At 46.8% G+C, this 23,770-nt stretch overlaps 1 protein-coding gene across 5 annotated transcripts in view; it reads right to left on the bottom strand.

Annotated features, from left to right (window-relative positions):
• Positions 1–14,020: 14,020 nt before the first annotated feature.
• Positions 14,021–23,770, bottom strand: part of NACC2 (NACC family member 2) — a 61,445-nt gene continuing 51,695 nt past the window's right edge. For all 5 annotated transcript variants that reach the window (XM_079961342.1, XM_079961339.1, XM_079961341.1 and 2 more), the window contains exons 4-6: positions 23,448–23,553; positions 21,972–22,069; positions 14,021–20,350 (exon numbers count right to left, since the gene is read on the bottom strand). In XM_079961342.1, the coding sequence (XP_079817468.1) occupies positions 19,836–20,350; positions 21,972–22,069; positions 23,448–23,553 (719 nt within the window). In that variant the 3' untranslated portion in view covers positions 14,021–19,835. The remainder of the gene's footprint in view (positions 20,351–21,971; positions 22,070–23,447; positions 23,554–23,770) is intronic.

Genomic DNA, 23,770 nt, shown 5'->3' with positions numbered 1-23,770 from the left:
GTGAAGATGCCTGGGTGCCAAGATGACTCTCAATATCTCATTGGATCTGGATTATTTTCACACACTAATATCCCATCCTGTAGAATTCTTTCAGTTTTATTTTATCTGCATAATTGGAATGAATTTTTGGAACCAAATTGCTTTTTCTGTGCAGCCTGAGCAGGAGCAGTCACCATTAAGAAAAAGAGCTTGGAATAGGTCAATAGATACAGGAACTGTCCCTGAATGAAGTGAATTTTCTTCTTTAAGTTCTCAGAGCTTTTAAACTAGCTCTAGATTGTCATCAAAACTAGCCAGATGTTTAACTGAGAATCAATCAAAGTCAGTCCACCATTTGAAAAATAAGACTTTAGAGCCATCTTGCCCAAAAATGACAACAAAACATTCCATTTTGGTGACTACAACCTTGGTTTAAGCAGTCATTTGGGACCTAGCTGTGAGTTTCTAACACTGCTCCCTGGTGTGTCCAACGAGGGTTGACTTGAACACCCGCAGAAAGTGAGTGTGGGGAAGTTGGGTCCCACTTTGTCATAGTCTCAATTCTCGCCCAGAAACAGAAAACATTTCAAAGATGTTTTTTCACAATAGGTTTTGACAATTTGATTTAGAAGGCACAGCAAGGCAAAGGCAAAGCCATCCTTCGTGATGGATTAGTGATGCTCTAGAAATGACAAAGCCCCACAAGAGGGCAGAGGAGGGCTGGAAGCACCAGCCAGAAAAGATTGAATCATCTCCACCGCATAGAATCGCAGAACTTTAGAGTTGGAAGGGACCCCAAGTGTCATATAGTCCAACTCCTTGCAATGAGAGGGTCTTGGGGGTAGCAGCCGCTTAGAACATCTGCTGTGATTGATGGATTCCCATTAGCAACAATACTTAACTGGAAAGTGCAACACACTTCTTTTATTGCATTTTACCTATTTACTTCAAATCAAAGCAATGAATTTCATTCATACTTTACTTCCCTTGCAATGCAAGGTACAGGGTGGGCACAAACAAAGAGACACACGTCTCCAAGGCAGGCAGAAAATAAGAAGTCAGATGAATACACCTGGACTCCCCTGATATCAATTTAGTTAGCCTACCAGCTCCTGACCAGGACCGACCCTCTTCCCCAGCCAAATAAAACTCCTTTCCTAGACTGATGAAAGCAAAGGGACATCAGCAGCCATGGGAATGGCTAGACACTTCTATTTTGATTCCTGGCACCCTGCTTTGGGGATCTGAACTGAAAACTTTGTTGCCAGGTTGAGAAGCGCCAGTTCAAGGCAGCACCTGGAGCCGGACTCCTGAAGGGGACTCATCTTGGGATTCTTATGGCCTCCCCTTTCCCCACAGGAAGTTTGGGGGCAGCAAGAGAGGGTAACAAGTTATGCTGTGGATGGTTTGAAAAGGGGCTCCAGTTCCACCACTTTCCTTCATTGGAAACTGTTGGCTGGGGCATGCATGTGGTGTTGCTATTTTCACCTGTGCTGCAATGTGGCTGCTAAACAGTGTTATGTGACCTCAACATTGCAACACTTCTTTCCCCATGTTTCTAGGGTGAGAAGGGGTTTTTTGTGGGGGTGAGGGTTTTTGCTGGGAATAAGCCATTCCTCCATGCAACCTGCCAGATTGGTTTATGCTCCGACGGCCTCGGCCCAGTATACCTGAAGGAGCATCTCCACCCCCACCATTCTGCTTGGACACTGAGGTCCAGCACCGAGGGCCATCTGGCTGTTCCCTCACTGAGAGAAGCAAAGCTACAGGGAACCAGGCAGAGGGTCTTCTCGGTAGTGGCACCCGCCCTGTGGAATGCCCTCCCATCAGATGTCTAAGAGATAAACAACTACCTGACATTTAGAAAACATCTGAAGGCAGCTCTGTTTAGGGAAGTTTTTAATGTGTGACATTTTAATGTATTTTTAATCTTTGTTGGAAGCCGCCCAGAGTGGCTGGGGAAACCCAGCCGGATGGGCAGGGTACAAATAATAAATTTTGCTGCTGCTGCTGCTGCTGCTGCTGCTTCCTCTTTTTTTCTTCTTCTTCTTCTGCTTCTTCTTCTGCTTCTTCTTCTTCTTCTTCTTCTTCTCCTCCTCCTCCTCCTCCTCCCCCTCCCCCTCCCAGATTCATCAGGCAAACCTCTAGCCATCCCTGCACTGAGCTTTGAATGATCTTGAGGATTGAGATAATTCATTCTTTTTTGTCTTTTCCAAATATTCATAAAACCCTATTGCTGTACCGTTTATTCCTTGATGGTTTCCTTAATGGGGTGGCTAGCGTCCCTTGATTTCCAGTATTGTACAGACCCAACTCCATTACTTTGCTTAACTGTGTGCCCTAACTGCGTAGAGTTGGGTTTAGATGCTTAAAGTCTATGTACGTTATGCAAAATACCTGAAGAAAGCATTACTGTCCTAGTACAAAAGTTGTATAAACAGATGTTTTGCCTCTGGAAGGAACATAGTAGAATCACAGAATTGTAGAGCTAGAAGAGATCCTGATGGCTATTTAGTCCAGTGTTCCCCAACCTTTTTCCGACCGTGGCTCCCTTCCGACCTGGTTTCCTTCTTGTGGCCCACCCCATGGGCGAGGCTAAAGGGGGCAGGTGGGAGCAGCTGCCCCCCCCCCAAGTAACAAATCAATATAAATCTGAGGTTCTGCCCCCCCCCCAACCAAAGTCCTGGCTACACCCATGCCTCCTTCCATCCTACTGGTAGAAAGTTAGCTATTTAAATGTTTTGTTTGTAAATAGAACATGTTATATTTATATTTTTTATAATTTATACAAAATACAATTACAGTGGTACCTCGGGTTGAGTACTTAATTCATTCCGGAGGTCCGTTCTTAACCTGAAGCACCACTTTCGCTAATGGGACCTCCCGCTGCGGTACACTGCCACCGTGCGATTTCTGTTCTCATCCTGAAGCAAAGTTCCTAACACGAGGTACTATTTCTGGGTTAGCGGAGTCTGTAACCTGAAGCATATGTAACCTGAAGCGTATGTAACCTGAGGTACCACTGTACATAAAATGATAGAAACAAAATGAAACATTGTTGAAGCAGAAAAACAGATGCCCATCCAACCTCTGCTTAGAAACTACCAAGGAAGTTGAATCCAGAAGCTCCTGAGGGAGATCCATCTTCCATGTATTAAAAAAGTAAACAATACTTAATTGACCCTAGTTATTTGACAGAGGTGGAAACCTACAGATACAGTCCAAAAGGTGCACAGGGAGTTCTGTATATATGGGAGAATTTTAAAAAGAAAGTGGTCCTCGCCGACTTGGTGCAAAAAGATATTGTCATTCAGAGAAGCCCTGGCTGCCTAGATAAAACACTATAGCCCCACACACCCTTACCTGGGAGTAAGGCCCACTGAACTCAGTGCGGCTTTCTTTTGAGTAGACTTAGTTATTTACTAGATGCAAGTCAGAAGCACCAGATAACCCCACTCAGCTAGGCACTGGGGTGGATTTCACCAGGTGCTTTGCAGAGCTGGGCCAACGGGCCTTGCGTCCCTTGTCAACATCCAAAGACCCTGATCCACTAGGTGCTGGGGTGGATTGCACCCTGCACCTTGCAGAGTCAGGCCCAGGCTGCCACCGCATCCAGCACTGGAGGCACCAACAAGCAGCTCCGGCTTGCCCAGCCCTATCAATTGCTGCCCCACCACTGCACTCACCTGACCTGGGGTTCTGGACAGCAGGCTCAACTGGTCAAAATGGGAGGCTCAGCAATCACCCTCTCCCTCCAGAAACAAACCAGGACTGCTCCAAGAAAACCCATGTGGCAAAAAGGAGCATTAGGACCTGATTGGCCACCCCCTTACCCACTTGTGATTGGCCAAGCAGATAGCCAGTCAATCAGGATTTTTTTAACAAAATGATTTCCCCCCCTTTACTTCTCACTTCCCTCTGTGGCCCCCTAGCCTTGTGCTGTACCCCACCCCCATTTATGGGATTTTCACCTGTGGCCCCCTTGGAATATCCTGGGGGCTCCCAGGGGGCCGTATGGCCCCGAGTCGGGAAACACTGATTTAGTCCAACCCCCTGCAATGCAGGAATCCTGGCTAAAGCATCCCTGACAGGTTGCCACTCAATCTCTGATTAAAATCCTCCAGTGAACTAGAGACCATCACCTTCCAAGGGAGTCTGTTCCACTGGGATAACTTAGTTCATAGAACATGAGATCTGAGGGTGATGGGTTTGAGCCCTACATCGGGCAAAAGATCCTTGCATTGAAGCGTGTTGGACTAGAGGACCCTCATGGTTCCCACCCCTGAACAGAATTCCATACCCAGGCTGCATTTGTAAGAACTCATTCCTTTAGTGTGGAAGCACCTGTACTTTGGAACTCCCTGTCTCTTAATATCAAGCAGGTGCCTTCCCGGTATTCCTTTGGTGACTGCTAAAAGCATTCCTGTTTTGATAAACCTGTCCATATGCTTAGAAAGCTGATGTGAATTTTAATCTGTTTTTATATTTTAACTTTTATATGTTTTAAAGTATTGTTGCATTCTTCCCCTGGATTTTAATGTTTTATCTTTTTGGTACTGTATTTTTCGCCCTATAGGATGCACTTTTTCCCCTCCAAAAATGAAGGGGAAATCTGGGTGCGTCCTATGGGGCGAATGCAGGCTTTCACTGAAGCTTGGAGAGCGAGAGGGGTCGGTGTGCACCGACCCCTCAGGCTCTCCAGGCTTCAGGAACACATCCGCAGCCAAGGCAGCGCTGCGGGAGTTCCGCAGGGTTGTCTAGGCTGCAGATAGCAGCCTGTTTCCTGGAGCGCTGGGCGCGCTGAAAGCAGAGCGCCCAGCACTTCGGGAACACATCTGCAGCCTAGGCAGCGCTGCGGGAGTTCCCGCAGGGCTCTCCACGCTGCGGATAGCAGCCTGCTGCCCAGCGCGAGGGGCGCCCTGAAACAGAGTGCCCCGCCCGCCGGACAGACATCTGCAGCGTGTTGGAGCCCTGCGGGAGTTCCCCGCAGGGCTCCCCACGCTGCGGATAGCAGCCTGCCACCCGGCGTGAGGGGCGCCCTGAAGCAGAGCGCCCTGCCCGCCGGACAGACATCGGCCAGCCCCGCAAGCTCAGGGGACAGCAAGGAGGCGCAGCGCCGTCATCCTGCTGTTCCTTTACCTGGTTCGATTTCCCCGACCTGGTTTTGGGGGGAAAATAAAGGGGGGAAATTTCCTTTATTTCCCCCCAAAAAAACTAGGTGCGTTCTATGGGACAGAGCGTCCTATGGGACGAATAATACGGTAACTGCTTTTTGTTTTGTTTAAAGCAATCAAGTGGCATAAATTTAAATAAATAGATAAATGCTATGGGCTCAGAAAGTCAGTGTCATTATGAGCAGAAAGGGGACCTGCAACGAAAAGGGTGCAGTATATCCTCATCCCCTGAGAAGAGCTCAGCTCTTGCACAGTATCCCAGGCCCTTATGGCCTCCCCCCAGGTGGCTAGCACATTGTGTAAGGATTTCAAACAGGAATTTTGGCCCATCCTATGCCTCCTTTTTTCCGTTGCATGTCTTGCAGCTTACATGTGGATACTTTTCTCTTCAACCTGGTGCTCTATCTTCTTGGTCTCCAACCACCTGAGCTGGCTATTGGAGGGGAATCTATTTTGCACTGCCTCTTCTCCCTCTGTATGGAACAGAATCTCAGGAGTCCCTGCATGGATGTTCTAACTCTCAAGGTATTTTAAAAACAGCTTAATAGACTGTGCTGTTCCTGCCCAGATCCCATTTTCAGCAACCGAACCCCACAAAGGACAGGATTTGCTTTCCCCAATGCCACAGGAGGCAGGGAGCTTTCTGAGGGGGCTTGCATTTTACTTAAGAACCTAGAAAAAGAGTGTGCATTATGGCATGTTTTATCGGGGGGGGGGGGTACCTTCTTCCCTATTTTGTCGTAGCACAAAGCCATAAAGATGAAGGCCGACAGAACCCTTCTCATCTGGCATCTCAGGCTCGTAAATTAGTTTCGTATTTATAGCGCTACAGCAGAGAGGAAATGACTATTGAGCACCTGATTTAGCCATTCAAATTCTTTGTAGTGCTTTAGATTAATAAAAAGAATTTAATAACGAATCAAGATGGTTTATATGGCATGGGAATCACAGCTACTGTACTTCCATTGCTGAAAAATGGGAAGTGGGAAGAGAAAGAGGTGATATAAGCTATGGTAAAAATGACAAAAAAAACTACCAATTCCAGTTATATACAGTGCTCTATGGGCTTGCTTGCTTTTTTTTAAGCCAATAAATATAATTGAGTCTTCTGCCCATTTGAGATGATTTGGTGGGAACCTATGTAATTTTTTGGTTAAAAACCACCTCATCCTCAGCAGCTTAAGAAAGCAATTAAATGCTAAATAAATTCTACTGTCAGTGCACTTAAAATCAGATCAAGGCTCATTTACTACCACCAATGAATCAGTTATTCATTTCCAGCCTGCAAACAGTCTACTCTGTTTGTCTCCTCTCCACCACTATATTTCTAAATGCTGCAGCAACCAGTTAATCTTTCCATAGCAGCAAGTGGCTTAAAATGTTCTCCATGCAGTTAGGAGTCACAGAATCAGAACTATAGTGTTGCAAGTGATTCAAAGAGCCATCTAGCCCAACCCCCTGCAATGCAGGAATCACAGCTAAATCAGCCGAACTGCTGGGGTTCCTCTAGCTGAGCATGTGTCCTTGCTACTCTGTGACTGTGGCTTCTAGTCTGAGAAGCTGGCCTGGTCTTATGATGTAAAGGTAAAGGTAAAGGTAAAGTGACCCCTGACCATTAGGTCCAATCGCAGACGACTCTGGGGTTGCAGCGCTCATCTCGCTTTACTGGCTGAGGGAGCCGGCGTACAGCTTCCGGGTCATGTGGCCAGCATGACTTAGCCGCTTCTGGCGAACCAGAGCAGCACACAGAAATGCCATTTACCTTCCCACCGGAGTGGTAACTATTTATCTACTTGCACTTCATAATTTCGAACTGCTAGGTTGGCAGGAGCAGGGACAGAGCAACGGAAGCTCACCCCGTTGCGGGGATTTGAACCGCCGACCCTCTGATCGGCAAGCCCTAGGCTCTGTGGTTTAACCCACAGTGCCACCCGTGTCCCGTCTTATGATGTAGGTGTCCTTAAAAACAAAGGGAGACCTGAGTGAGGTGGAATGGGTGACTCCTGCAGAAAAGACGTTTTCAATGGTGAACCCCTCCCTGCGGTAATGGAAAGTTCTTCCCAAAGAGAAACCTGAGAACTTCCAAGAAAACAAGTGTCTCCAAGGAAGAAATATGCCTAACAATAGCTACAGTTTGATACAATTTCCTTCATAAGTCATCTGCCTATGCTTAATTTATTCATGGGCATCATTTTAATGCAACATCATACATATTCATGCCATTATTGATGGCTGTGCTAGAAAATGCTTGCACCATTTCAGAGAATTGTAAGCACAGCTCCCACTGCTCCCAAGAAACTCTTCCGAGCTTTCCCGGGGCTTTCCTGACACTACAGACGATATTAATATTAACAATATTATTAACCATTCACATGGGCAGAGATGCTCGCTAAAGCCACAGTGGCTTAGCATTAGCATGCATTTGCTGCAAGCTCAGGGATGAAATAGGATGCTTCACAAAGTTGACAGGGAGATCTGTTTTGGAGTCAGTCCCTCTAGGTCTCACATGTAGCCACAACTTGATTTGAATTCTCAACTGCTGCAAATGGGTCTAGCTGTAGTTTGTTCAACATACAGCCACCACCTGCCAAGGAGGGGGCCCAGGCAGCAGCAGCAGCGGCAGCAAAGAATACATGAAATGGCACAGCACTGGTAGCATTTCCCTATTTTTAAATGGTGAAATGAATGCTGTTGGGATAGAGCACACAGCTTCTATGAAATCAGAACAACTTTCAGACATAGGGCATCCTTTCTTCCAGACATCACAGCTGAGCACAAACAATTTCTGAAGCTATTTTGCTTCCACAGGATAGGCCCTGCCTGCCACTATGAAACACAGACATCAGTCTAAAATCTCTTCTAGGTGTTGTGTATTGAGTCAAAGGATTTTATATCTGTATTATTATTGTCTGTAATTGCATTAGGGTAAAGTAACTGCCTTTTGGTTCCAGAGGGTACAGCTATTGGTTCATTTAAGCTGCTGTATTTGGATCCTCTGTCTTATTGGTTGCCTCCAAAAGGCAGGACTGTGATTGCCTATTATTGTTCCCTCCAAAATGTATCCCTTCTAGCTAGTTCCCTGTCCCTATAAATGTAGCTCTCCCCTCCTCAGGTCTCAGTCTTGTTGCTTTAATAAAGAAGTGTTACTAGAGAACTGTCTCCAGCATATTATGTCAAGAGAGCTGAAATCACAAACCCCACGTCACAACAGTACCTTTTATGTAAAGGTGCTGGCACTTACCATGTTGTTACAGTAAGTGCCACACTTTTAACCAATGCTTTTCTTCTAGAAAAAAAAATGGTGCTAGTACTGCATACTCTTGAGTACCCCTATAAAAAAAGCACCATCTAATCCTACAAAGGTCTTCCATCTGAATTTACCTAAAAAAATTACATAAAAGATGCCTTGTGCTTCTCTGTCAGCTATCACACACAGGAAGGTGACCAATACAGGGTCAGACCATTGACCCATCTTGCCCACCCGCATGGACTGGCAGCAGTTCTCCAGGGCTTCAGGCAAGATTCCAGCCCTACCTGGAGGAGATGCTACCTGCAGACCACGCTCTACCACTAACCAAACCAGAGATGCTTCCTGCCACCCTCTGCAGGGCCTTCCTTAAGCCCGACATTCACAGGAGCGAACAGGCAAAGGAGGGAAACTCAGCAACAGCAGGAGCATGGCTGGTGCTCTGGTGACCCCATGGACGGTGCGCTGGGCAGCTGTCCCACAGAGCAGCTCAGTCATCAGCAGTCGCCAGGAAGGGGCATTTTTTTGCCATGCATGAGGCAGGCGGCCTCAATTCTTCCAGGCTGCCCAAAGGGCCGGTCATCCATTCACCCGTTTATTTGGCTGCGGGGTGAGAGGGGCGGCGAATGGGGCGAGGCAGGCAGAAACCGGGCGATCCCCAACGAATCCGCCCAGCCTACTCCGCAGGGCCGTTGTGGGGATTATCACTACGGGGAGGAGGGCAGCGGGTCCACATGCAGCGCCCTGAACTTCCTCAAGGGGCTGAAACACCATCGCCGTCTGGACCGCCCCGCCTCCAAGCATTATCGGGATCCTCCCGCCTCACACTCTCAGGAGAGGGAGGGACGGGCAGCGGCGGCACCACGACTTAGCTGACTCTCGTCCGCTCCGTCTTCTTGCCTTCCTTTGAGCCAGCGGCGAGGAAAGAGTCGCGCGGGCCGATGGCATCATCGCAGGGCGCCAATCTGCCGCAGCCTCCAGGGCCGGGAAGCGGTTACCTAGCAACGGAGAGGAAAAGTCCGAGGCCTGCTGGGCCTTTGGAGTGCATCCATGACATGCGTTAAACTGGTTTTCATATTGCTTTAAAGTTTAAACCAATCGTGGTTCTGCTCCCCCCTCCCCCGAAAAAGAAAAGAATACTGTACTTGGAACTTTAATTTGTTTAAGATGCCGAGGATGGTTAGGAGGCTCTACAGCTATAATTCCAGGAGTTCCTTGGAAAAGGGATTGATTGCTAAACCACTCTGCAATTTGCAACCCTGGGAGGGGGGAATGGGGGCGATATCCTAACTCCCGAACTACAGTTCCCAGAAATCTTGGTTTGGGGGGAGCCATGGCTCTTTAAAGTGGTCTCATAACGCTTTCAGTGCATAGTGTGAATGTAGCTTTGATTTGCTTTTTCCTGCCTGGTAAGGGAAAGTTAGAAGAGTGGAGGGCAGGATGGGATCTCTGGCCCTCCAGTGGTTGTGGGAGGCTGACCAATCCCCTCGCCCCTTCCCCCTAGCCACACTAGCCAGTGCTAATGGGGGCTACAAAGACCAGTCACGTTTGGAGGCTCGCTGGTGCTCCTCACCCTTGTCATAAAGCTCCCCTCCCTTTTTTTCAGGGGGCTCCAACTGAGTCAATCAACAATTCCCACACTGGGCAAATTCATTGCCCTGTTGAATGTTTAACTGTAGTAAAACAAGGCATTTTTTTTAGGATTGGGACGTCAACCATTATTTTGTTATGCTGTTAACTGTGCAACTGGGTTTTTATTTCAATTTCCCCCATAAAGTTTACTCCACACCTTCAGCCTGCAAGGACAGCTAACACAAAGAAATAAAAGCAATATGGGATAAAATCAGTTGCTGATAATATGTGGATTCCCACAATACCCAGGATATTTTGCTTCTCCTACAAATTTCCTGGGAACCACCTTAAGCCCACAAATTTCCCTTGGGCACTTCTTGCAGTTTTTGTTTTCAAAAAGAGATTTGGGAGATGTGGTTCATTAGTACCACCTCTCAAGAGCTGCTTCCCAAACGACGACTTCTTTTTTATGGCTTCCTGCATTCTACCAAATATGTCAGCAAACTTTAAATACCTCTCCTTCTCTCCCCTAGAAACCAGTTTATGGACTCTTCCATGAAGAAGAGGACAAGAAGTGAAGGAGAAGCCCTGCCTCTGTTCCAGAACACTTTTTACAATTAACAGAATATATGTACAGCCCGAGCTTACAGCACACAACTGATTCTGATTAAACATTAAGGAAGAACTTTCTGATGGTAAGAGCTCTTTGACAATGGAAAGGATTTCCTAGGAAGGGGGTGGACTTCCCTTCATTGGTGGTTTCTAAACAGAGGTTGGATGGCCATTTGTCAGGGATGCTTAGCTGTGATTCCTGCATGGCAGGTGGTTGCATTAGGTCAGGCATCCCCAAACTCGGCCCTCCAGATGTTTTGGGGCTACAACTCCCATCATCCCTAGCTAACAGGACTAGTGGTCAGCGATGATGGGAACTGTAGTCCCAAAACATCTGGAGGGCTGAGTTATGGGGTGCCTGCATTAGGTGATCCTTGAGGTCCCTTCCAACTCCACAGCTATGATTCTATGAAAATGATGTGGGGAAGCATTAAATCATCACACTTGAGTGCCACCATTCTGTACACTGCTGTTGCAATTGCCACAGATGAGATGGCAAGGTGGGAAGAAGTGATCCCCAGTGCTAGGAAACCAAGAGGTTGAGTTTCCCTGTGACCCAGGGCTGGGGAATATATATGGCAGCTCTACAAATGTTGATGGACTCTTAGCTTCTCTCAGACCCTGCAGCCAGTAAGACCGGTGGCCAGGGATAAAAGTATTATGCCAGATTTTCATGGGGGGGGGGAATGAATATGATTTAAGGGACCCACACATTTTAGATTTCACAGTTCTCCTGGGCAAATCCAGCAGTAAAGGAAATAAGATAAAGATCCATGGCTACGAGGAAGAGCTGCATTAGGCAGTGTTTCTAAGGTAGGGGCACTTATTTATTTAAGAGAGTTCTCTCCACTTCAACAGCAGGGAAAGGTACATGGAAGAATGTAGGTGAGTTAATTAAATAATAATAATAACAACCAACATTTCCCAGTCTACACATTTGGCATTAAACAGGATGAGTAACCAGTTCCATGATTCCACCAAACCAGCAGTTGTAGCTGCAGTCGTTCAGCACCAATTAGGGGACAGTTCCACAGCCCCAAAAGAAAAAAAATGCAACCAAGTATTCACACAGTTGGGGTTTTTTTTAAAATGCAAAAGTTGCCAATTGGGGTGGGGAGGCCAAAACAGCAGCCCCTTCCTCATGCTTGTTCTCAGGCAGTTTTTCCAGCTTTGCATTTGCTCTGGTGCTGCCTCCTTCTGGAAAGGCTCCTTCACTCTAGGAACTGTGTCATGAAGCAGCAAATAATTCATTCCTATTTCTTATTCCTGCAACCGACCACCATCCATCCCCTACTGACAATACTGCAAGCCAAAGACCTCATTTGGGAAATGGCATTGATAAGTAATCAGTGTGAAGTATGGGAGCATCTGGGCTTTGGCTTTCCTAAAACACTGATGCCTGCAAGAAAAGGGAAAGTCTGATTATAACAACTCATTTAGAATAAATCAGTTTGGAAATGGCTTCTATAACACAGTAGGAAGTTTTATGATTCTACATTACAATGGTTTAGGGGGGCCCTCCTATCCATAGGAAAGAAATTAAATGGCTGTGGTTTGGGAGCAATTGCTTTATATATATTTTAGGTAACTAGAGGAAAATGCAACTTTGCAGCATTTTAATGGTCAATTTGCCTAGGTAAACAGGCAGTAAACTGACAGTTACTGCAGCTATCATGCTTGATGTTGAACACTGGCCTCGAAAATGGGCTGCAAGAGAAAAGCTCAAACCAGCCATGGATCCTTTAGGTGGCACTTTTACGTGGCTATAGTTTCATGCACTAACACCTGTGATGAAAACATCCTTTCTTACTATGTTTTGATACAACAGGGTACCTAAGCTCCAATTTAGGTCCTAAGTTACTGTAAGAGCTAACTGCCCCCCCCCCAATACAGCTCATCTTTGCCCTGCTCAGTGATAATCCTAGCTGGCATACATCAAATTGATAAGACTGCGTATCAGTGATATCAGGATTGGATGCCGGGGGCAGAACTCTCGGATTCAGAAAACGAGCCACCCACCCACCCACCCACCCACCATTCCACCATTCCCACACGCAGCAGGGATAGCATACCATGTTTTGAAATAAGTAAAGCAACACACATTGGGCTCCAGAGACCAAAGTTCTCAAATGGCCTGCACTAATATCCAGGGGCTCTCTAAGCTTCAGAAGGGGGCCTGGTCCAGGCCTTATTTGGAGAATCTTCAGAAGGGGGCCTGGTCCAGGCCTTATTTGGAGAATCCAGGAACCAAATGCAGGGCCTTTTGCAAACAAAACAGATACTCCACCTCTGAGCTTTTCCGAGCGTTGAAAACTGGCTGGCTGGCAGAGTTGTCACTCCATGACTTATTACTTGACCATTTTTAAGTGGCAATGACAGAGACTAACTTCAGGGCCTTTGAAAGGAAAAGCAGCTGCTCGAGTTAGGTCTGTCAGGGCCCCTTACTTGGCCCACAAGACCATGTTCCCCAGAGTGCCCACCTGTCCTATTCCTAACATGTGTGAGGCAAGGGAAGATGTGGCTTCCTGTCAAAAGTGGGGCTTCCTGGCATAAGCACTCAACATTTCTTCAAGAAGCTTGATTTCAAGCCAATTCCCCAGGTTGGAGATGGGACTGGCACACGGCACAGCCACCATCTGTCTGTGCCAGGTGTCCCTTACTTGGCCTGCCCCACCTCCCACACCATACCTCCCCCTACCCTGAACCACTGTGATTGGGACCTCTCCTGCTCTCTCCAGCTCCTCTTTTCTGAGGCACATCCCATAAAAAGCTCAGATTTAGAAACATACAAGGTTAAAGAATTAATAACAATTTAAAACATTTTTTACAAATGGGGAAATAACAGAACTGAAACCAGCAAAACAATACCCCAACCTAAAGGTCTGTTCAGCTGCCTCAGCTTTCAAAGCTGCAGTCAGTCAGGGCCCAGCCCTCCTAGGCAAGGTGGAAAAGATCTGCAAGGCAGGGAGCAGGTCCCCCAAGACTCATAACCAAGGTGGTGTCTGAAAAGCTCAGCAGTCTCAGCTACACCCGCACAACTTCTCTGTAGAATGAGTCCCCCTTTATCCGAGCAAAACACTATTTCTTCATCCACTTGCCTTGCACTTTCACCCGTCTTAAAAGCAAACAGAGCTCCAAAACAGGAATGTCATGGCCACCCCCAGAAGTGATGAGGAATAACCCTTTTTTGAAGATTCAATTGTGCCTCAATTCTTACATATGAACACAACCTATTTATCTGTCAATAAACAGCACATTACACAATTCAGAGGGCTTATACTCACAGGCACCGTATTGCAGTAAAATGTAGGGGACAGGGCCAGATTTATAGGAAAGCAGGATCATTCTATGCCCCACCCGACCTCAGCCCCTTCTTACCCCCATTGTACTCCAGAAATGGTGGATAAGGGAGCAGGGCAGCAGAAACAAGAGACAGATGGTTTTATTTACTTTATTATTTTGTAAATGTGAATTTTACAAAGCATTTTCATCATTAATGATCACATTTTTCCATGGATTTTTCATTATATGAAAAGCGCTACAACCATACTTTGAACTCTTGGCAGGGGGCTTGTGAAGAAGAGACATCTTGAAGCCACTCCCCCACGTTACCCCCGCCCCCGCCCAGCCACCTGACACTGTTCTGAATCTGTAGTGTTAGCCATGGCTGTAACAGTCTCAAGCTGAGGGATGGCACATAAATAACAAAGAGAATAAACAAAACTTTGCATGGCTGAAACAACTCCAAAGCACTTCAAAATCTCCCCTATTAGCGCTGGGATTTTTAACTTTTCATTTATTTTTAACAGTCATGAGTTACAGTACTACTGGGTACTCTTGATAAAGACTCCAAGAGAAACCCTTTTGCTCTCTTAAGACTTTTCTCTCAGGCAGTTCAAAAGGATCTGCACACAATCTGAATCAAGTGCAATCCAAAGGTTCAAGTTAAACATATTTATACATTTTCTTGCTTAGCTATGACTTTATCATTTTTGAGTCTTAAAAATAGTATTGCAAGGTTGGGCTCCCTCCCCTCCACCTCAGACGTAAAAGTGCAAAAAGGACGTTTGGAAGAAACAGAAGATTGTAAGTTCTTCAGCAAGGACAACACATGGGATCCCTCTTTCCCTCCTCTCATGCCAGCTTTGGCAGAGGCACAGATTGCCTTGCTCCAAGGTGGGCACCCAGTGAATTGACCACAACCCTCCATGGGCAGCCACAGCAGCACTGTAACAGTGACACTGAAAGGGCTTTGCACCCCTGGCCCTTTAAGACTGGTTAGGGATCCCTTAATGCCACAGGAGATATGGTCAAAATGCACAGCACATATCACAGGCTGCATCATTTGGACAGCTGTGGAAACTCTGCTGCTCAGGGAAGACAACATCACAGAGAGGGCCTCTTCTCAGGCAAAGATGATTACATGTAAAGCAGCCCGTCTCCCCCGGCACCTTTCCCCCGGAGAGCACCATGCCCAAACGGCTGTGCCCTTTTTAGGACTCCCCCCTTCTCCTGCCCTGTCGGGGGGACGGACCAATTTGCTTTTCCTCTTTGCATTTAATGCTGCAAGGAAGAAGATGCAGAAAGAGAAGTCACCAAGAGGGTCCCAATTCCTCAGTGATGGGAAGTACCAGGAAAGGTTGCCACACCAGGTGAGAAAACAGTCACAACCTTTTATCCACCCTGACAAATCAGCATCCTACAAAAAACAACAACAACAAAAAACTTTCTAGCCAGGATGCTTTCCAGCACTTAATTAAAATGAGAAAGAAGAATTTCTTCAATTAAGCAAAACCCATTTCCAAACTGGATTCCCATGACAGGTGAGAAAAAGTGGGGAACAGCCAAACATCTCTGGCAACTTGAAGGTTGAATTAGTGGCCATTTCAGTTGGAGCAAGAAGAGAATAACTGTCAGGGAAGTCTCAGAGCAGACAAAAGGACAGGACTTATGGCTTAACATGGTCTCACCTTTGCAATGAGATCAGATTTCTGGAATCTTTTTTTTCCCAAGTCTTGTTTTTGGCTCCAAATTTTGGTTTAGAGTGAAAAAAAACCCTGGAATTGCACACTTCTGAGCAAGGGTTAGGTAAAGAAACTTTAGAGAAGCCAGGCTAATTTACAAAGCAACTGCAATCTGGGGATGTTTCCATTGCAGAAAAGGAGGGGGTGGGAATGTTGGTTCGATTCCGATACTATGATGTGGCAACCACTAAATTCACTCGGTTTTCTCTCTCTTTAAAAAGGTGCTTGATATAACTTTATATATATATATATATATTTAATATACACATGTAATATTGCTAACAGTCAAGCATTAAGAATAGAGGTGCAGACATACCATAAATACTTCTGCTTCCATTTTTATTTTTTTTTTAGATCTAGAGGGATGCCGTTTCCATTTCACATTATGCATCATCACAGTCAGAAAGCAACTCCCAGACACTCTCGTGACATTTCTAGCATTATTGTAAACAAAGAGGGGGAAATCGGGGCGGGGGGCATTCCTTCTGATCTGGCATTTCCCCCCCTCTCTGTCCCCTCCGCATGGAAAACAAGTGATCCAAAAAGGGCTAAGGCACTCAGGAAATCCCGATCATTCTGGGCTTCATTCTCACTTTACATTCTTTTATTTTGCGACATTCTTCCTTCCCACCAGGGAGGAGACAATCATGATCCACAGATACGTCTTGGAAATCTGCCCTTAAGCCTCCACATGCGGATCTGGTTTAGTGCAAATGCTCATCCTCATCAAGAAGACAAGGAAGGCCCCCCTCCCCAAAAACAAACCATTCACATTTTTTTTCAAGTTTACCTAAAGCTCTCTCTCTCTCTCTCTTTTACTAGAAAGTAAAAACAAACAAAGAAACCCCAAATAAAAATGTACATGAAATTGTGCTCGGTATAAAAATATATCTTAACTGTGCAATGCGACACTCTCTTCAGATTCTTTTCTAAGCCATTCAAGTATTTTCTTTATGTTCTGGTCATTTCATCATGGGGCCAGGGGCGGGTGGAACAGCTCCTGGATGCACTTTGTACCACCATTATTTTGGGTAGGGTATCCAATTGGAAGAGGAAATGACTCAAGGTAAGAAAGGCAGTAATCCTTTCAGTTTGATGCCATCATATTTCATGGACCCAATCCCCCTTTACCACTGACTCAGGGAAAGATGCAGAAGGGGGGGGGGTCACTGCCCACAGAGCTGCCCCTACTCACTGGACCATCTAGGGCAGATCATTACTCGACTGCTCACTCTGATAACAAAGTTCTCATTCACCTGCAAACGCAGAATTAGGCCCCTGAAGGTGTGGAGTCAACTGCCAGGGCTTCATGCCAGATCCCAGATGAAGCCTTGCCTTGCCTTACTTTCCCTATGGCACACAGGGCAAGGGTAGCAAGGACCTGTGGGAGTACCATGCCAACTACTAGTTGCTTGAAACTGCATGAGGGGAAAGGGCTGCTCTTGTACTCAGGCAGTGCTTGCGAGTTTCCTGTAAAAGGAAACTGGTTGAGCACTGTGAGGTTAGGATGGACTATATAGGCCAATGGCCTGATTGAGCTGCAGCTACAGAGGCATCCCAGGCCAGAAAAGGCCTGGAGACACGTTGGCTCAGCCTCCTGGTGCTTCTCCTTCCCCTCCTCAAGGCCTCACCCATCCACTTCACCAGTGCTCAGCTGGTTTTAATCCTTTGTGGGGTGGCACTGGTACAGATCAGGGACCACAGGTTTTTTATTCAGGGCCCAGAATGAAGTTTCAAATATTGGCCAAAGGCAAGGACTCCCTCCAAAGCCTCCATGGTCACATGACAAAGGGAGGAACCCCCAGGAAGAGAGTATACCCCGCAACACCTCGTGCCATTGGCTCCAGCACAGAGCCTCACCTGGAGCTCAGAAAGTACCCATTACAGAGCTTTCAGAAGCTCCCACTGTCCTGAGCTTTCTGCACCTGAAAAATCCCCCCAAACTCAGTCTGTCTCCCCTCTCCCCTCAAGAGCCTGCTCCGTGGTCCCTTCCCAGAAACCCACACAGGGATCCTGCCTAGAAAAGCAGAGACAAACCCTTACATCAAGGAGGGTTTGGGCTAGGAAAGGGGAGAGATTCCTAAGCAGCACACCCTTCATAGTGAAGCGTCTCCTCTCACATACCAGGTGGGGGCCTTCCAGTAACTCCTGTGTTTCGATCAAGGTGACTGAATCTTGGGATAAACCATTCTAGAACGGCTAAGGGGATGGCTGCCAAGGACCCATTTTGGTTGGAAAAGGGGCAGATCCCAGAGCAAAAGCACCTTTCCCTTATAGAACTGTGGAGAGGAAAGGGTCCCCCAAGGGTAATCTAGGCAACTCCCTGCAATGGCCATCCAACGAGAGACCAGAGAAGGGGCCTCTTTGCCCTTCCATTTATGAAATAGCCCAGTCGGGCCATGGTGGCTTCCCCCTACTCTCTCCTCTGCTACGCCTGTCCGACATATATTAGGGGGATGTGCTGAGTGCAGCAAAAATGGGGCTGCTCTCCCCCTGACACACAACCATCCCAAAAGCAAGCTAGGCTGCCTGCCTGCTTCCCCAGCCCAGATCCCACCCCAACCTGCTCTGTCTCTTGCACACATGCTGGTTCTCCTTTGGCCAAAGTTCGCTCTGCACCCAACACCTTTCAGATGTGAAAGTTGAGCTGTACCTCTCTAAGAAACACCCTACCAGACAAAGCAGCTCAAGCCATCAGAACTGAAAAACTTGTTCTGCCTATTTTACATGAGCCTTCTCAAAAGAAAAAGAAAAAAAAAAAGAAGAAGAGTGGGATCAAATAGGAAAACACAGATCCTAAAAAGGAACAATAGGGTTTGGGGTAGGGTTGGACAGCCACCAAAGACATCCATTCTGGCCAAGTGTGCCACAAAACTCTCAAGTTAGTGACTCCCTTCTCACCTCTCCCTCTGATCTCTTTTCTCTTCCCTGTCTGCTCCTTCAGAAATGCCTTCAGAAATGCCAAGAACAGCAACTGCAGCCCACACTCTGGCCCAGTAGAGCCTTACCATATTCCACCTCCATCAACACACCACTCAATGCTAACAATAACCTCCCTTCCCGGTCCCATGAGATGCATCAGGATAGAGTGAGGCCCTCAGTATTAGTCCCCTGGGGGGCACCTCTGCCCAGCCCAAGCAGCTTTTGCCTTTCACCATCTCTGCCAGCAAAATTTCAGCATTAAACAAAATGAAGCTCAAAGATGTCCCTGTATCTAAGAGCAGGCCAAATAGTATCATGGGAGTCATTCTGGAATGTTTTGTGCAGCCACATACCCACACAAACACAATACTCCTCAGGACGAAATCCATGACACCCACAAATGGTGTCATGTGCCCAACCTGATTCAAATAATTTCAGAAGCCGAAGGGTGTTGCTGTGCCAGAAAGAGCACTGCGCTCACCTTCAAAAAACAAAAAACAAAAAAAAAACCCAAAGAAACTCTGGGGGAAGCAATTGCCTGAGGGGGACACAAAGGAAAGTGTGGTGCCCTGGTGCCACTACCAGGCAGGGGCCACCATCAAGGGAAGAAAATGGGCAATTAAGGCTTTCCATCCAGCAAATATCCTGAGCACTGGCCACCGGTGGAGTTTCCAGGCAAAAATGTCCCTTCGTCCCAACAGTACCTGCACAGGATATATTCCTAGTGGATTGTGCCTGAAAAAAATCCTCCCTGTCCGTAAGTCAAACAAAAGGTCCAAGCAATGGAATTGTGCAGCAACCAAACCAAAACCTCACCCTACAGCAGCCAACCCCAGCAAGGCCTCCTCCTCATCCTACATCAGCTCCTTGCCCCCTCCCCTCTCTGTACATGCCCCATCACAAGGAGGAGGAAGAGGAAGAGGAGGGCTGAGGATGGTGGTGGAGGAGGAGGAGGATGAATGGGGGAGAGGAATATCGCTTAGCTCTTTTGAAACAAAATCCTACTGCCTTCTAGACAAACCTCAGGATTTTTGATTTTAAAGGAGCCGGGGTTTGTTTCATTTCCGTTTTCCGTAAGTAGGTTGCCTTAGGCCTAGAGTTGCTTACAGTATAACGAATGTGATATTTCCTTTATCCATCTTAAACACAAGCAGAATAAAAATCACATTTTTCTCAGGCAACAGTAGCAGTTCAGTAGGTAAATGGTTTGATCACATTTCTCTTTTTTCTGTATTAATAATGCATGCAAGCAGCTTTAGTATTAGAGATCCCTCGTTGGTCAAGCTCAGCATGATCCTGGCTCTTTCACAAAGTCCCTCCTCCTCCTCCTCCGTAGGGGCCTTCCGGTCGTCTTGCCGGAGTCTCCGGCCGGCTAGTGGACCCAGATGGGCCCTGTTCGAAAGGCGGTGTGGTGCTGTGGCTCTCCAAAGCCATTGCTTCTGGGCCAGCAGACTCCTGGATGACAGAACTGGCTCCTTCCCCCTGCTCATTCGGCTCAAACAGCTGGCTGGATCTGTTGCTCTGATCCACAGTGACCGTGTTAGTTCTCAGTGCCACAATGGTTCCAGAATCCCCCCTCCGCTCCGCGTAGATCCGCTGTTCGAACATCTGAGCAGCAGAAGGCTGGAATTCAGGGTCCAGGGAGATACTGCTGGTAGTGGAGCCCATGACGGAGCGATACATCTCCATACCCTCCGGCAACATGGATTTGATCTTCGGCAGCCATCGCTTCCGCACCCGGCGGGCATTAGTGCACATGTCGGCTGCGATGACGTTCATCTCACTCTCCTTGAAACTTGGGGCAAAATTCTGGCAATACACTGCAAAGACAAGGGGGTGTTTTAGCTACAACAGAGGTAGAGTTTTAACATTTTTCTCCCCAGCATCAGGAACAATGGCTGTAAAATTACAGATTGCATAAAGGCGCCTTTACAAGATTTGTAACATCCAGCACAGATAAGGAGACAGTGCTGGAAGGTCCCATAGTAGACTGTGACTTATTCACTATTTTAAGAAAGAAAGATTGAATGCTTCCAGATTTGCATTCAACAGCTTGAATCACACCTCACCTGGCTGGTAGGAAACTAGCAAGCAAGCACAGAGAAGACCAGACCCAGCCTCTGCGGATGACAAACAACTTGTACTTATTGAGAGCCTCTCTGGCATTGCTCAACTCAAGGCCTCCCTCTCCTCATCCCCCTCTCAGAGCCAATTCTCCCAGTCATGCAGCTGCCAGAGTCACGAACCCTAACCCTACACTGCTTTTCAGGCCTTGATTTCCCAAGTCCAGACCTTGAGAGAGCCTCCAAGTCCTTCAAGAGCTGCACAGAAGGACATAATCCTGTAGTGGTAGAAGTTTCATTTGGCAGAATTTCCCCTTCTTTTTAAAGAAGCCCAGGCAGGCTCCTCACCTTCCGAAGCAAAACTGCACACACTTTTTAGAGCATACCCTCTGCTTTGGCTCTGCATGCATCTGGTCTCATTTGTCCTTATCAGATTTATGCTGCTGCATTTTAATTTTCTAGTAGAACTATTTAATTCTTGCAAGTTGCCTTGAGGATACAGCTGAAGTGCAAATTTCTCCCTCCCAGCACCGCCCTCCCAAGTGACTTTCCGATTGGCCCCTTCTGGCTCATGACCTCTCAGCAGTCTTTTTTCAGCCAACATGGCTTGGCCTGGCTCCGGCAGTGTCCAAATTCCCTGACACCCCTTCTGCCTGCCCTTTCAACCAGGGACAACATTCTAAGGAGGGTCTCCTGTTTGGGGCTTCTTTCCACATTGCTGTCATGAGACAATGAGCATTTCATGAAACAGGAGGAGCTCAACCAATTGGGGCTGCCACAAAATAGCTTAGTAGAGAGAAAATCTGCTGTGGCCACAGACTCAAAGATCTTCCCTCTCAAAGATCTTCCCATGACTCAAAGATCTTCCCTCTTATGCCCTGACTTAAAAACAAACTTTGTCAGCACACACAAAAGGCAGTAAACATTTCCCCCTCTCTTCTCCCCCAACCTTATACTGTCTACAACATTACTGTCTCACATTGAATAGAACTGCCCTGTAGAAAGGACTTTATGATCTGAAAACAGAGATAATGTATGTACCTTTGTAACCCAATAAAATTATTTTTTAAAAAACAGTTTTTCAAAAAGGCAGTAAACAGGGTTCTGACGCCAAAACGCAGGATTTTAAAGCTTTGGTGTCTTTTTAGAAGGAGCATTTGAATCCAGACCCCTTAGAATAATAGAGTAGAGCAAGAGTCTCTTAATCTGGTAGAGCAAGAGTCTCTTAATCTGTAATTGGAGATTATAGTATTGTAGAGGACCCATAGGTCTTCTAGTCCAACCTCCTTTAGTCACAACTAAAGGAAGATGTAAAATAAACCGAATAGCTCCCCATCTACCCTCAGAGGCTCCTTCTCCTCTTCCTCTCCACACTTACGTTTCACAGCATTAAGGACCCGGCTGTCCAGTGGCTTCCTGCTGGGATCACTTGTGGAAGACCGGATCCCAGTTCCGCAGCTGTTGGCCAGTGTGTTCCTGTCCCGGGAAGGAGTGGGAAGCAGAATCTCAAGAGCACATTCAAAGAAAACCCACAGCTGGGATCCAAAGCATGGGAAAGAGCCCATTTCAGGCAGCAGACTTTGAAGGAGCTTCCATGGAGGAATGGGTGGGGGGAGAAGAGAGGGAGAAGCAGAAGCCCAAAGAGGTACACTCCCCCAAAAAAAACTCATACAGGAGATAATACAAACCAATCAGTTGTGGCTTGTTGAGGCTCACTCTGCAAATCAGCAGAAATTAAGGAATCTTCACCATGGCCAAAGAACAAAATTTTTAAAAAGGTATTTCATAGTATTACAAATACTGAACACAATTCCAAATTACTTACACTGGATAAACCCCCCAAAGTTTCAGCTTTTCAGGGGGGAGAAAAGCACAACGGAGACATCAACCTACATGTCCATTTCTTTGACTAACCAAATCTATAGACCTACAGAGACATGCAGTGTCAAGAACTTCTGGAAGCTATTTCTTTGTAGATGGTGCAAATACTAGTTGCTAAGAAGAGGCAAGAGAATTTTCACTTGCCAGTAGACTCGTCAGCCCATTTAAAGGAATTATTAAACATACATATTTATGCTCACACCAGTTATTTGAAGAATCATCTGCATCTCATTCTGCGATTCTAGGATAAGGGACAAAATCTGTTACCATGTGTATTTCCAAATGTATTGACATGCAGTGTCCAATTTAGGCTCTGTGATGTCTTATTATACCTATGAGCATTTGTGTACACTGCACCTCCTTCAAAGAACAGCAAAATGAAAGTGGTCTGTCTGCCCTCGACCTGCGGATCTATATGCTGATGGTCCCAGATCTCCCCGCTCCCAGCGAGAGCTAAAACATTCTCTGCCCGAGGGCTGTTTTTCCCCCTCTAGCCAACCTCCTGAAGGTTTCATGCCAGGACTGAGTACAGCCACCTCAGACTCTTACATGTGCAAATGCACAGGATCTGCACACACATACAAATTCCACCCAGCATGGTTGTTAATCTTAATCTGGGCAGGGTTTAGCCATTTCTGATAATTGGTAAAGACAGACATGAAGGGCTGTAACCAGAGTAGGCCTGCTGAAATGAACAAACTTAAGCTAGTCATGTCTGCTAACTTCAGTGGGTCTACTCTGAACAGGACTAACACTGGACACAATCCCACGTCCTCATATTTATGTTTTCTGCTAGGAAACATGTGGCCTCCATTGAGAGACAAATTAAAAACACTTTTAATTCCCATTAAGCAAAATGTGATGGGTAATTTCCCTCCCTTCCATCACTTAAAGCTCCTGCTCCCTCCAAACTTGGTTCCCTGGCAGCAGCTCAAGAGGAGCTAGGAGGACGGGCCCTTCCTTTGTGTCCTACCTGTCAAAGAACGTGGCCAGCAGGCGCCGCAGGAGAACTTTGTGCTTCACACCTGCACACAGGTGGCAGTTCATCAGCTGCCCCCGAGTGATGTAAACACCGGAGCCTGGATGGAGAGAGAGAATCATAAAATTGTAGAGTTGAAAGGGACCCCAAGGGTCATCATGTCCAACTTCCAGCAATGCAGGAGAGAGCAAGTAAGAGGTCCAGAAGTCACACCCCCAGCTCTGCTCTGCAAGGTGTACAACAGGACACAAACATGCAAGCAGTTAATACTGACTCAGATCATCTTGAAGCATCAAAGACTTTTGACATACCCCAGA

The sequence above is a fragment of the Podarcis cretensis genome, assembly GCF_951804945.1.
Source record: "Podarcis cretensis genome assembly, chromosome: Z".
Lineage (NCBI taxonomy): Eukaryota > Metazoa > Chordata > Lepidosauria > Squamata > Lacertidae > Podarcis > Podarcis cretensis.
This window is presented reverse-complemented; position numbering and strand designations above follow the sequence as displayed.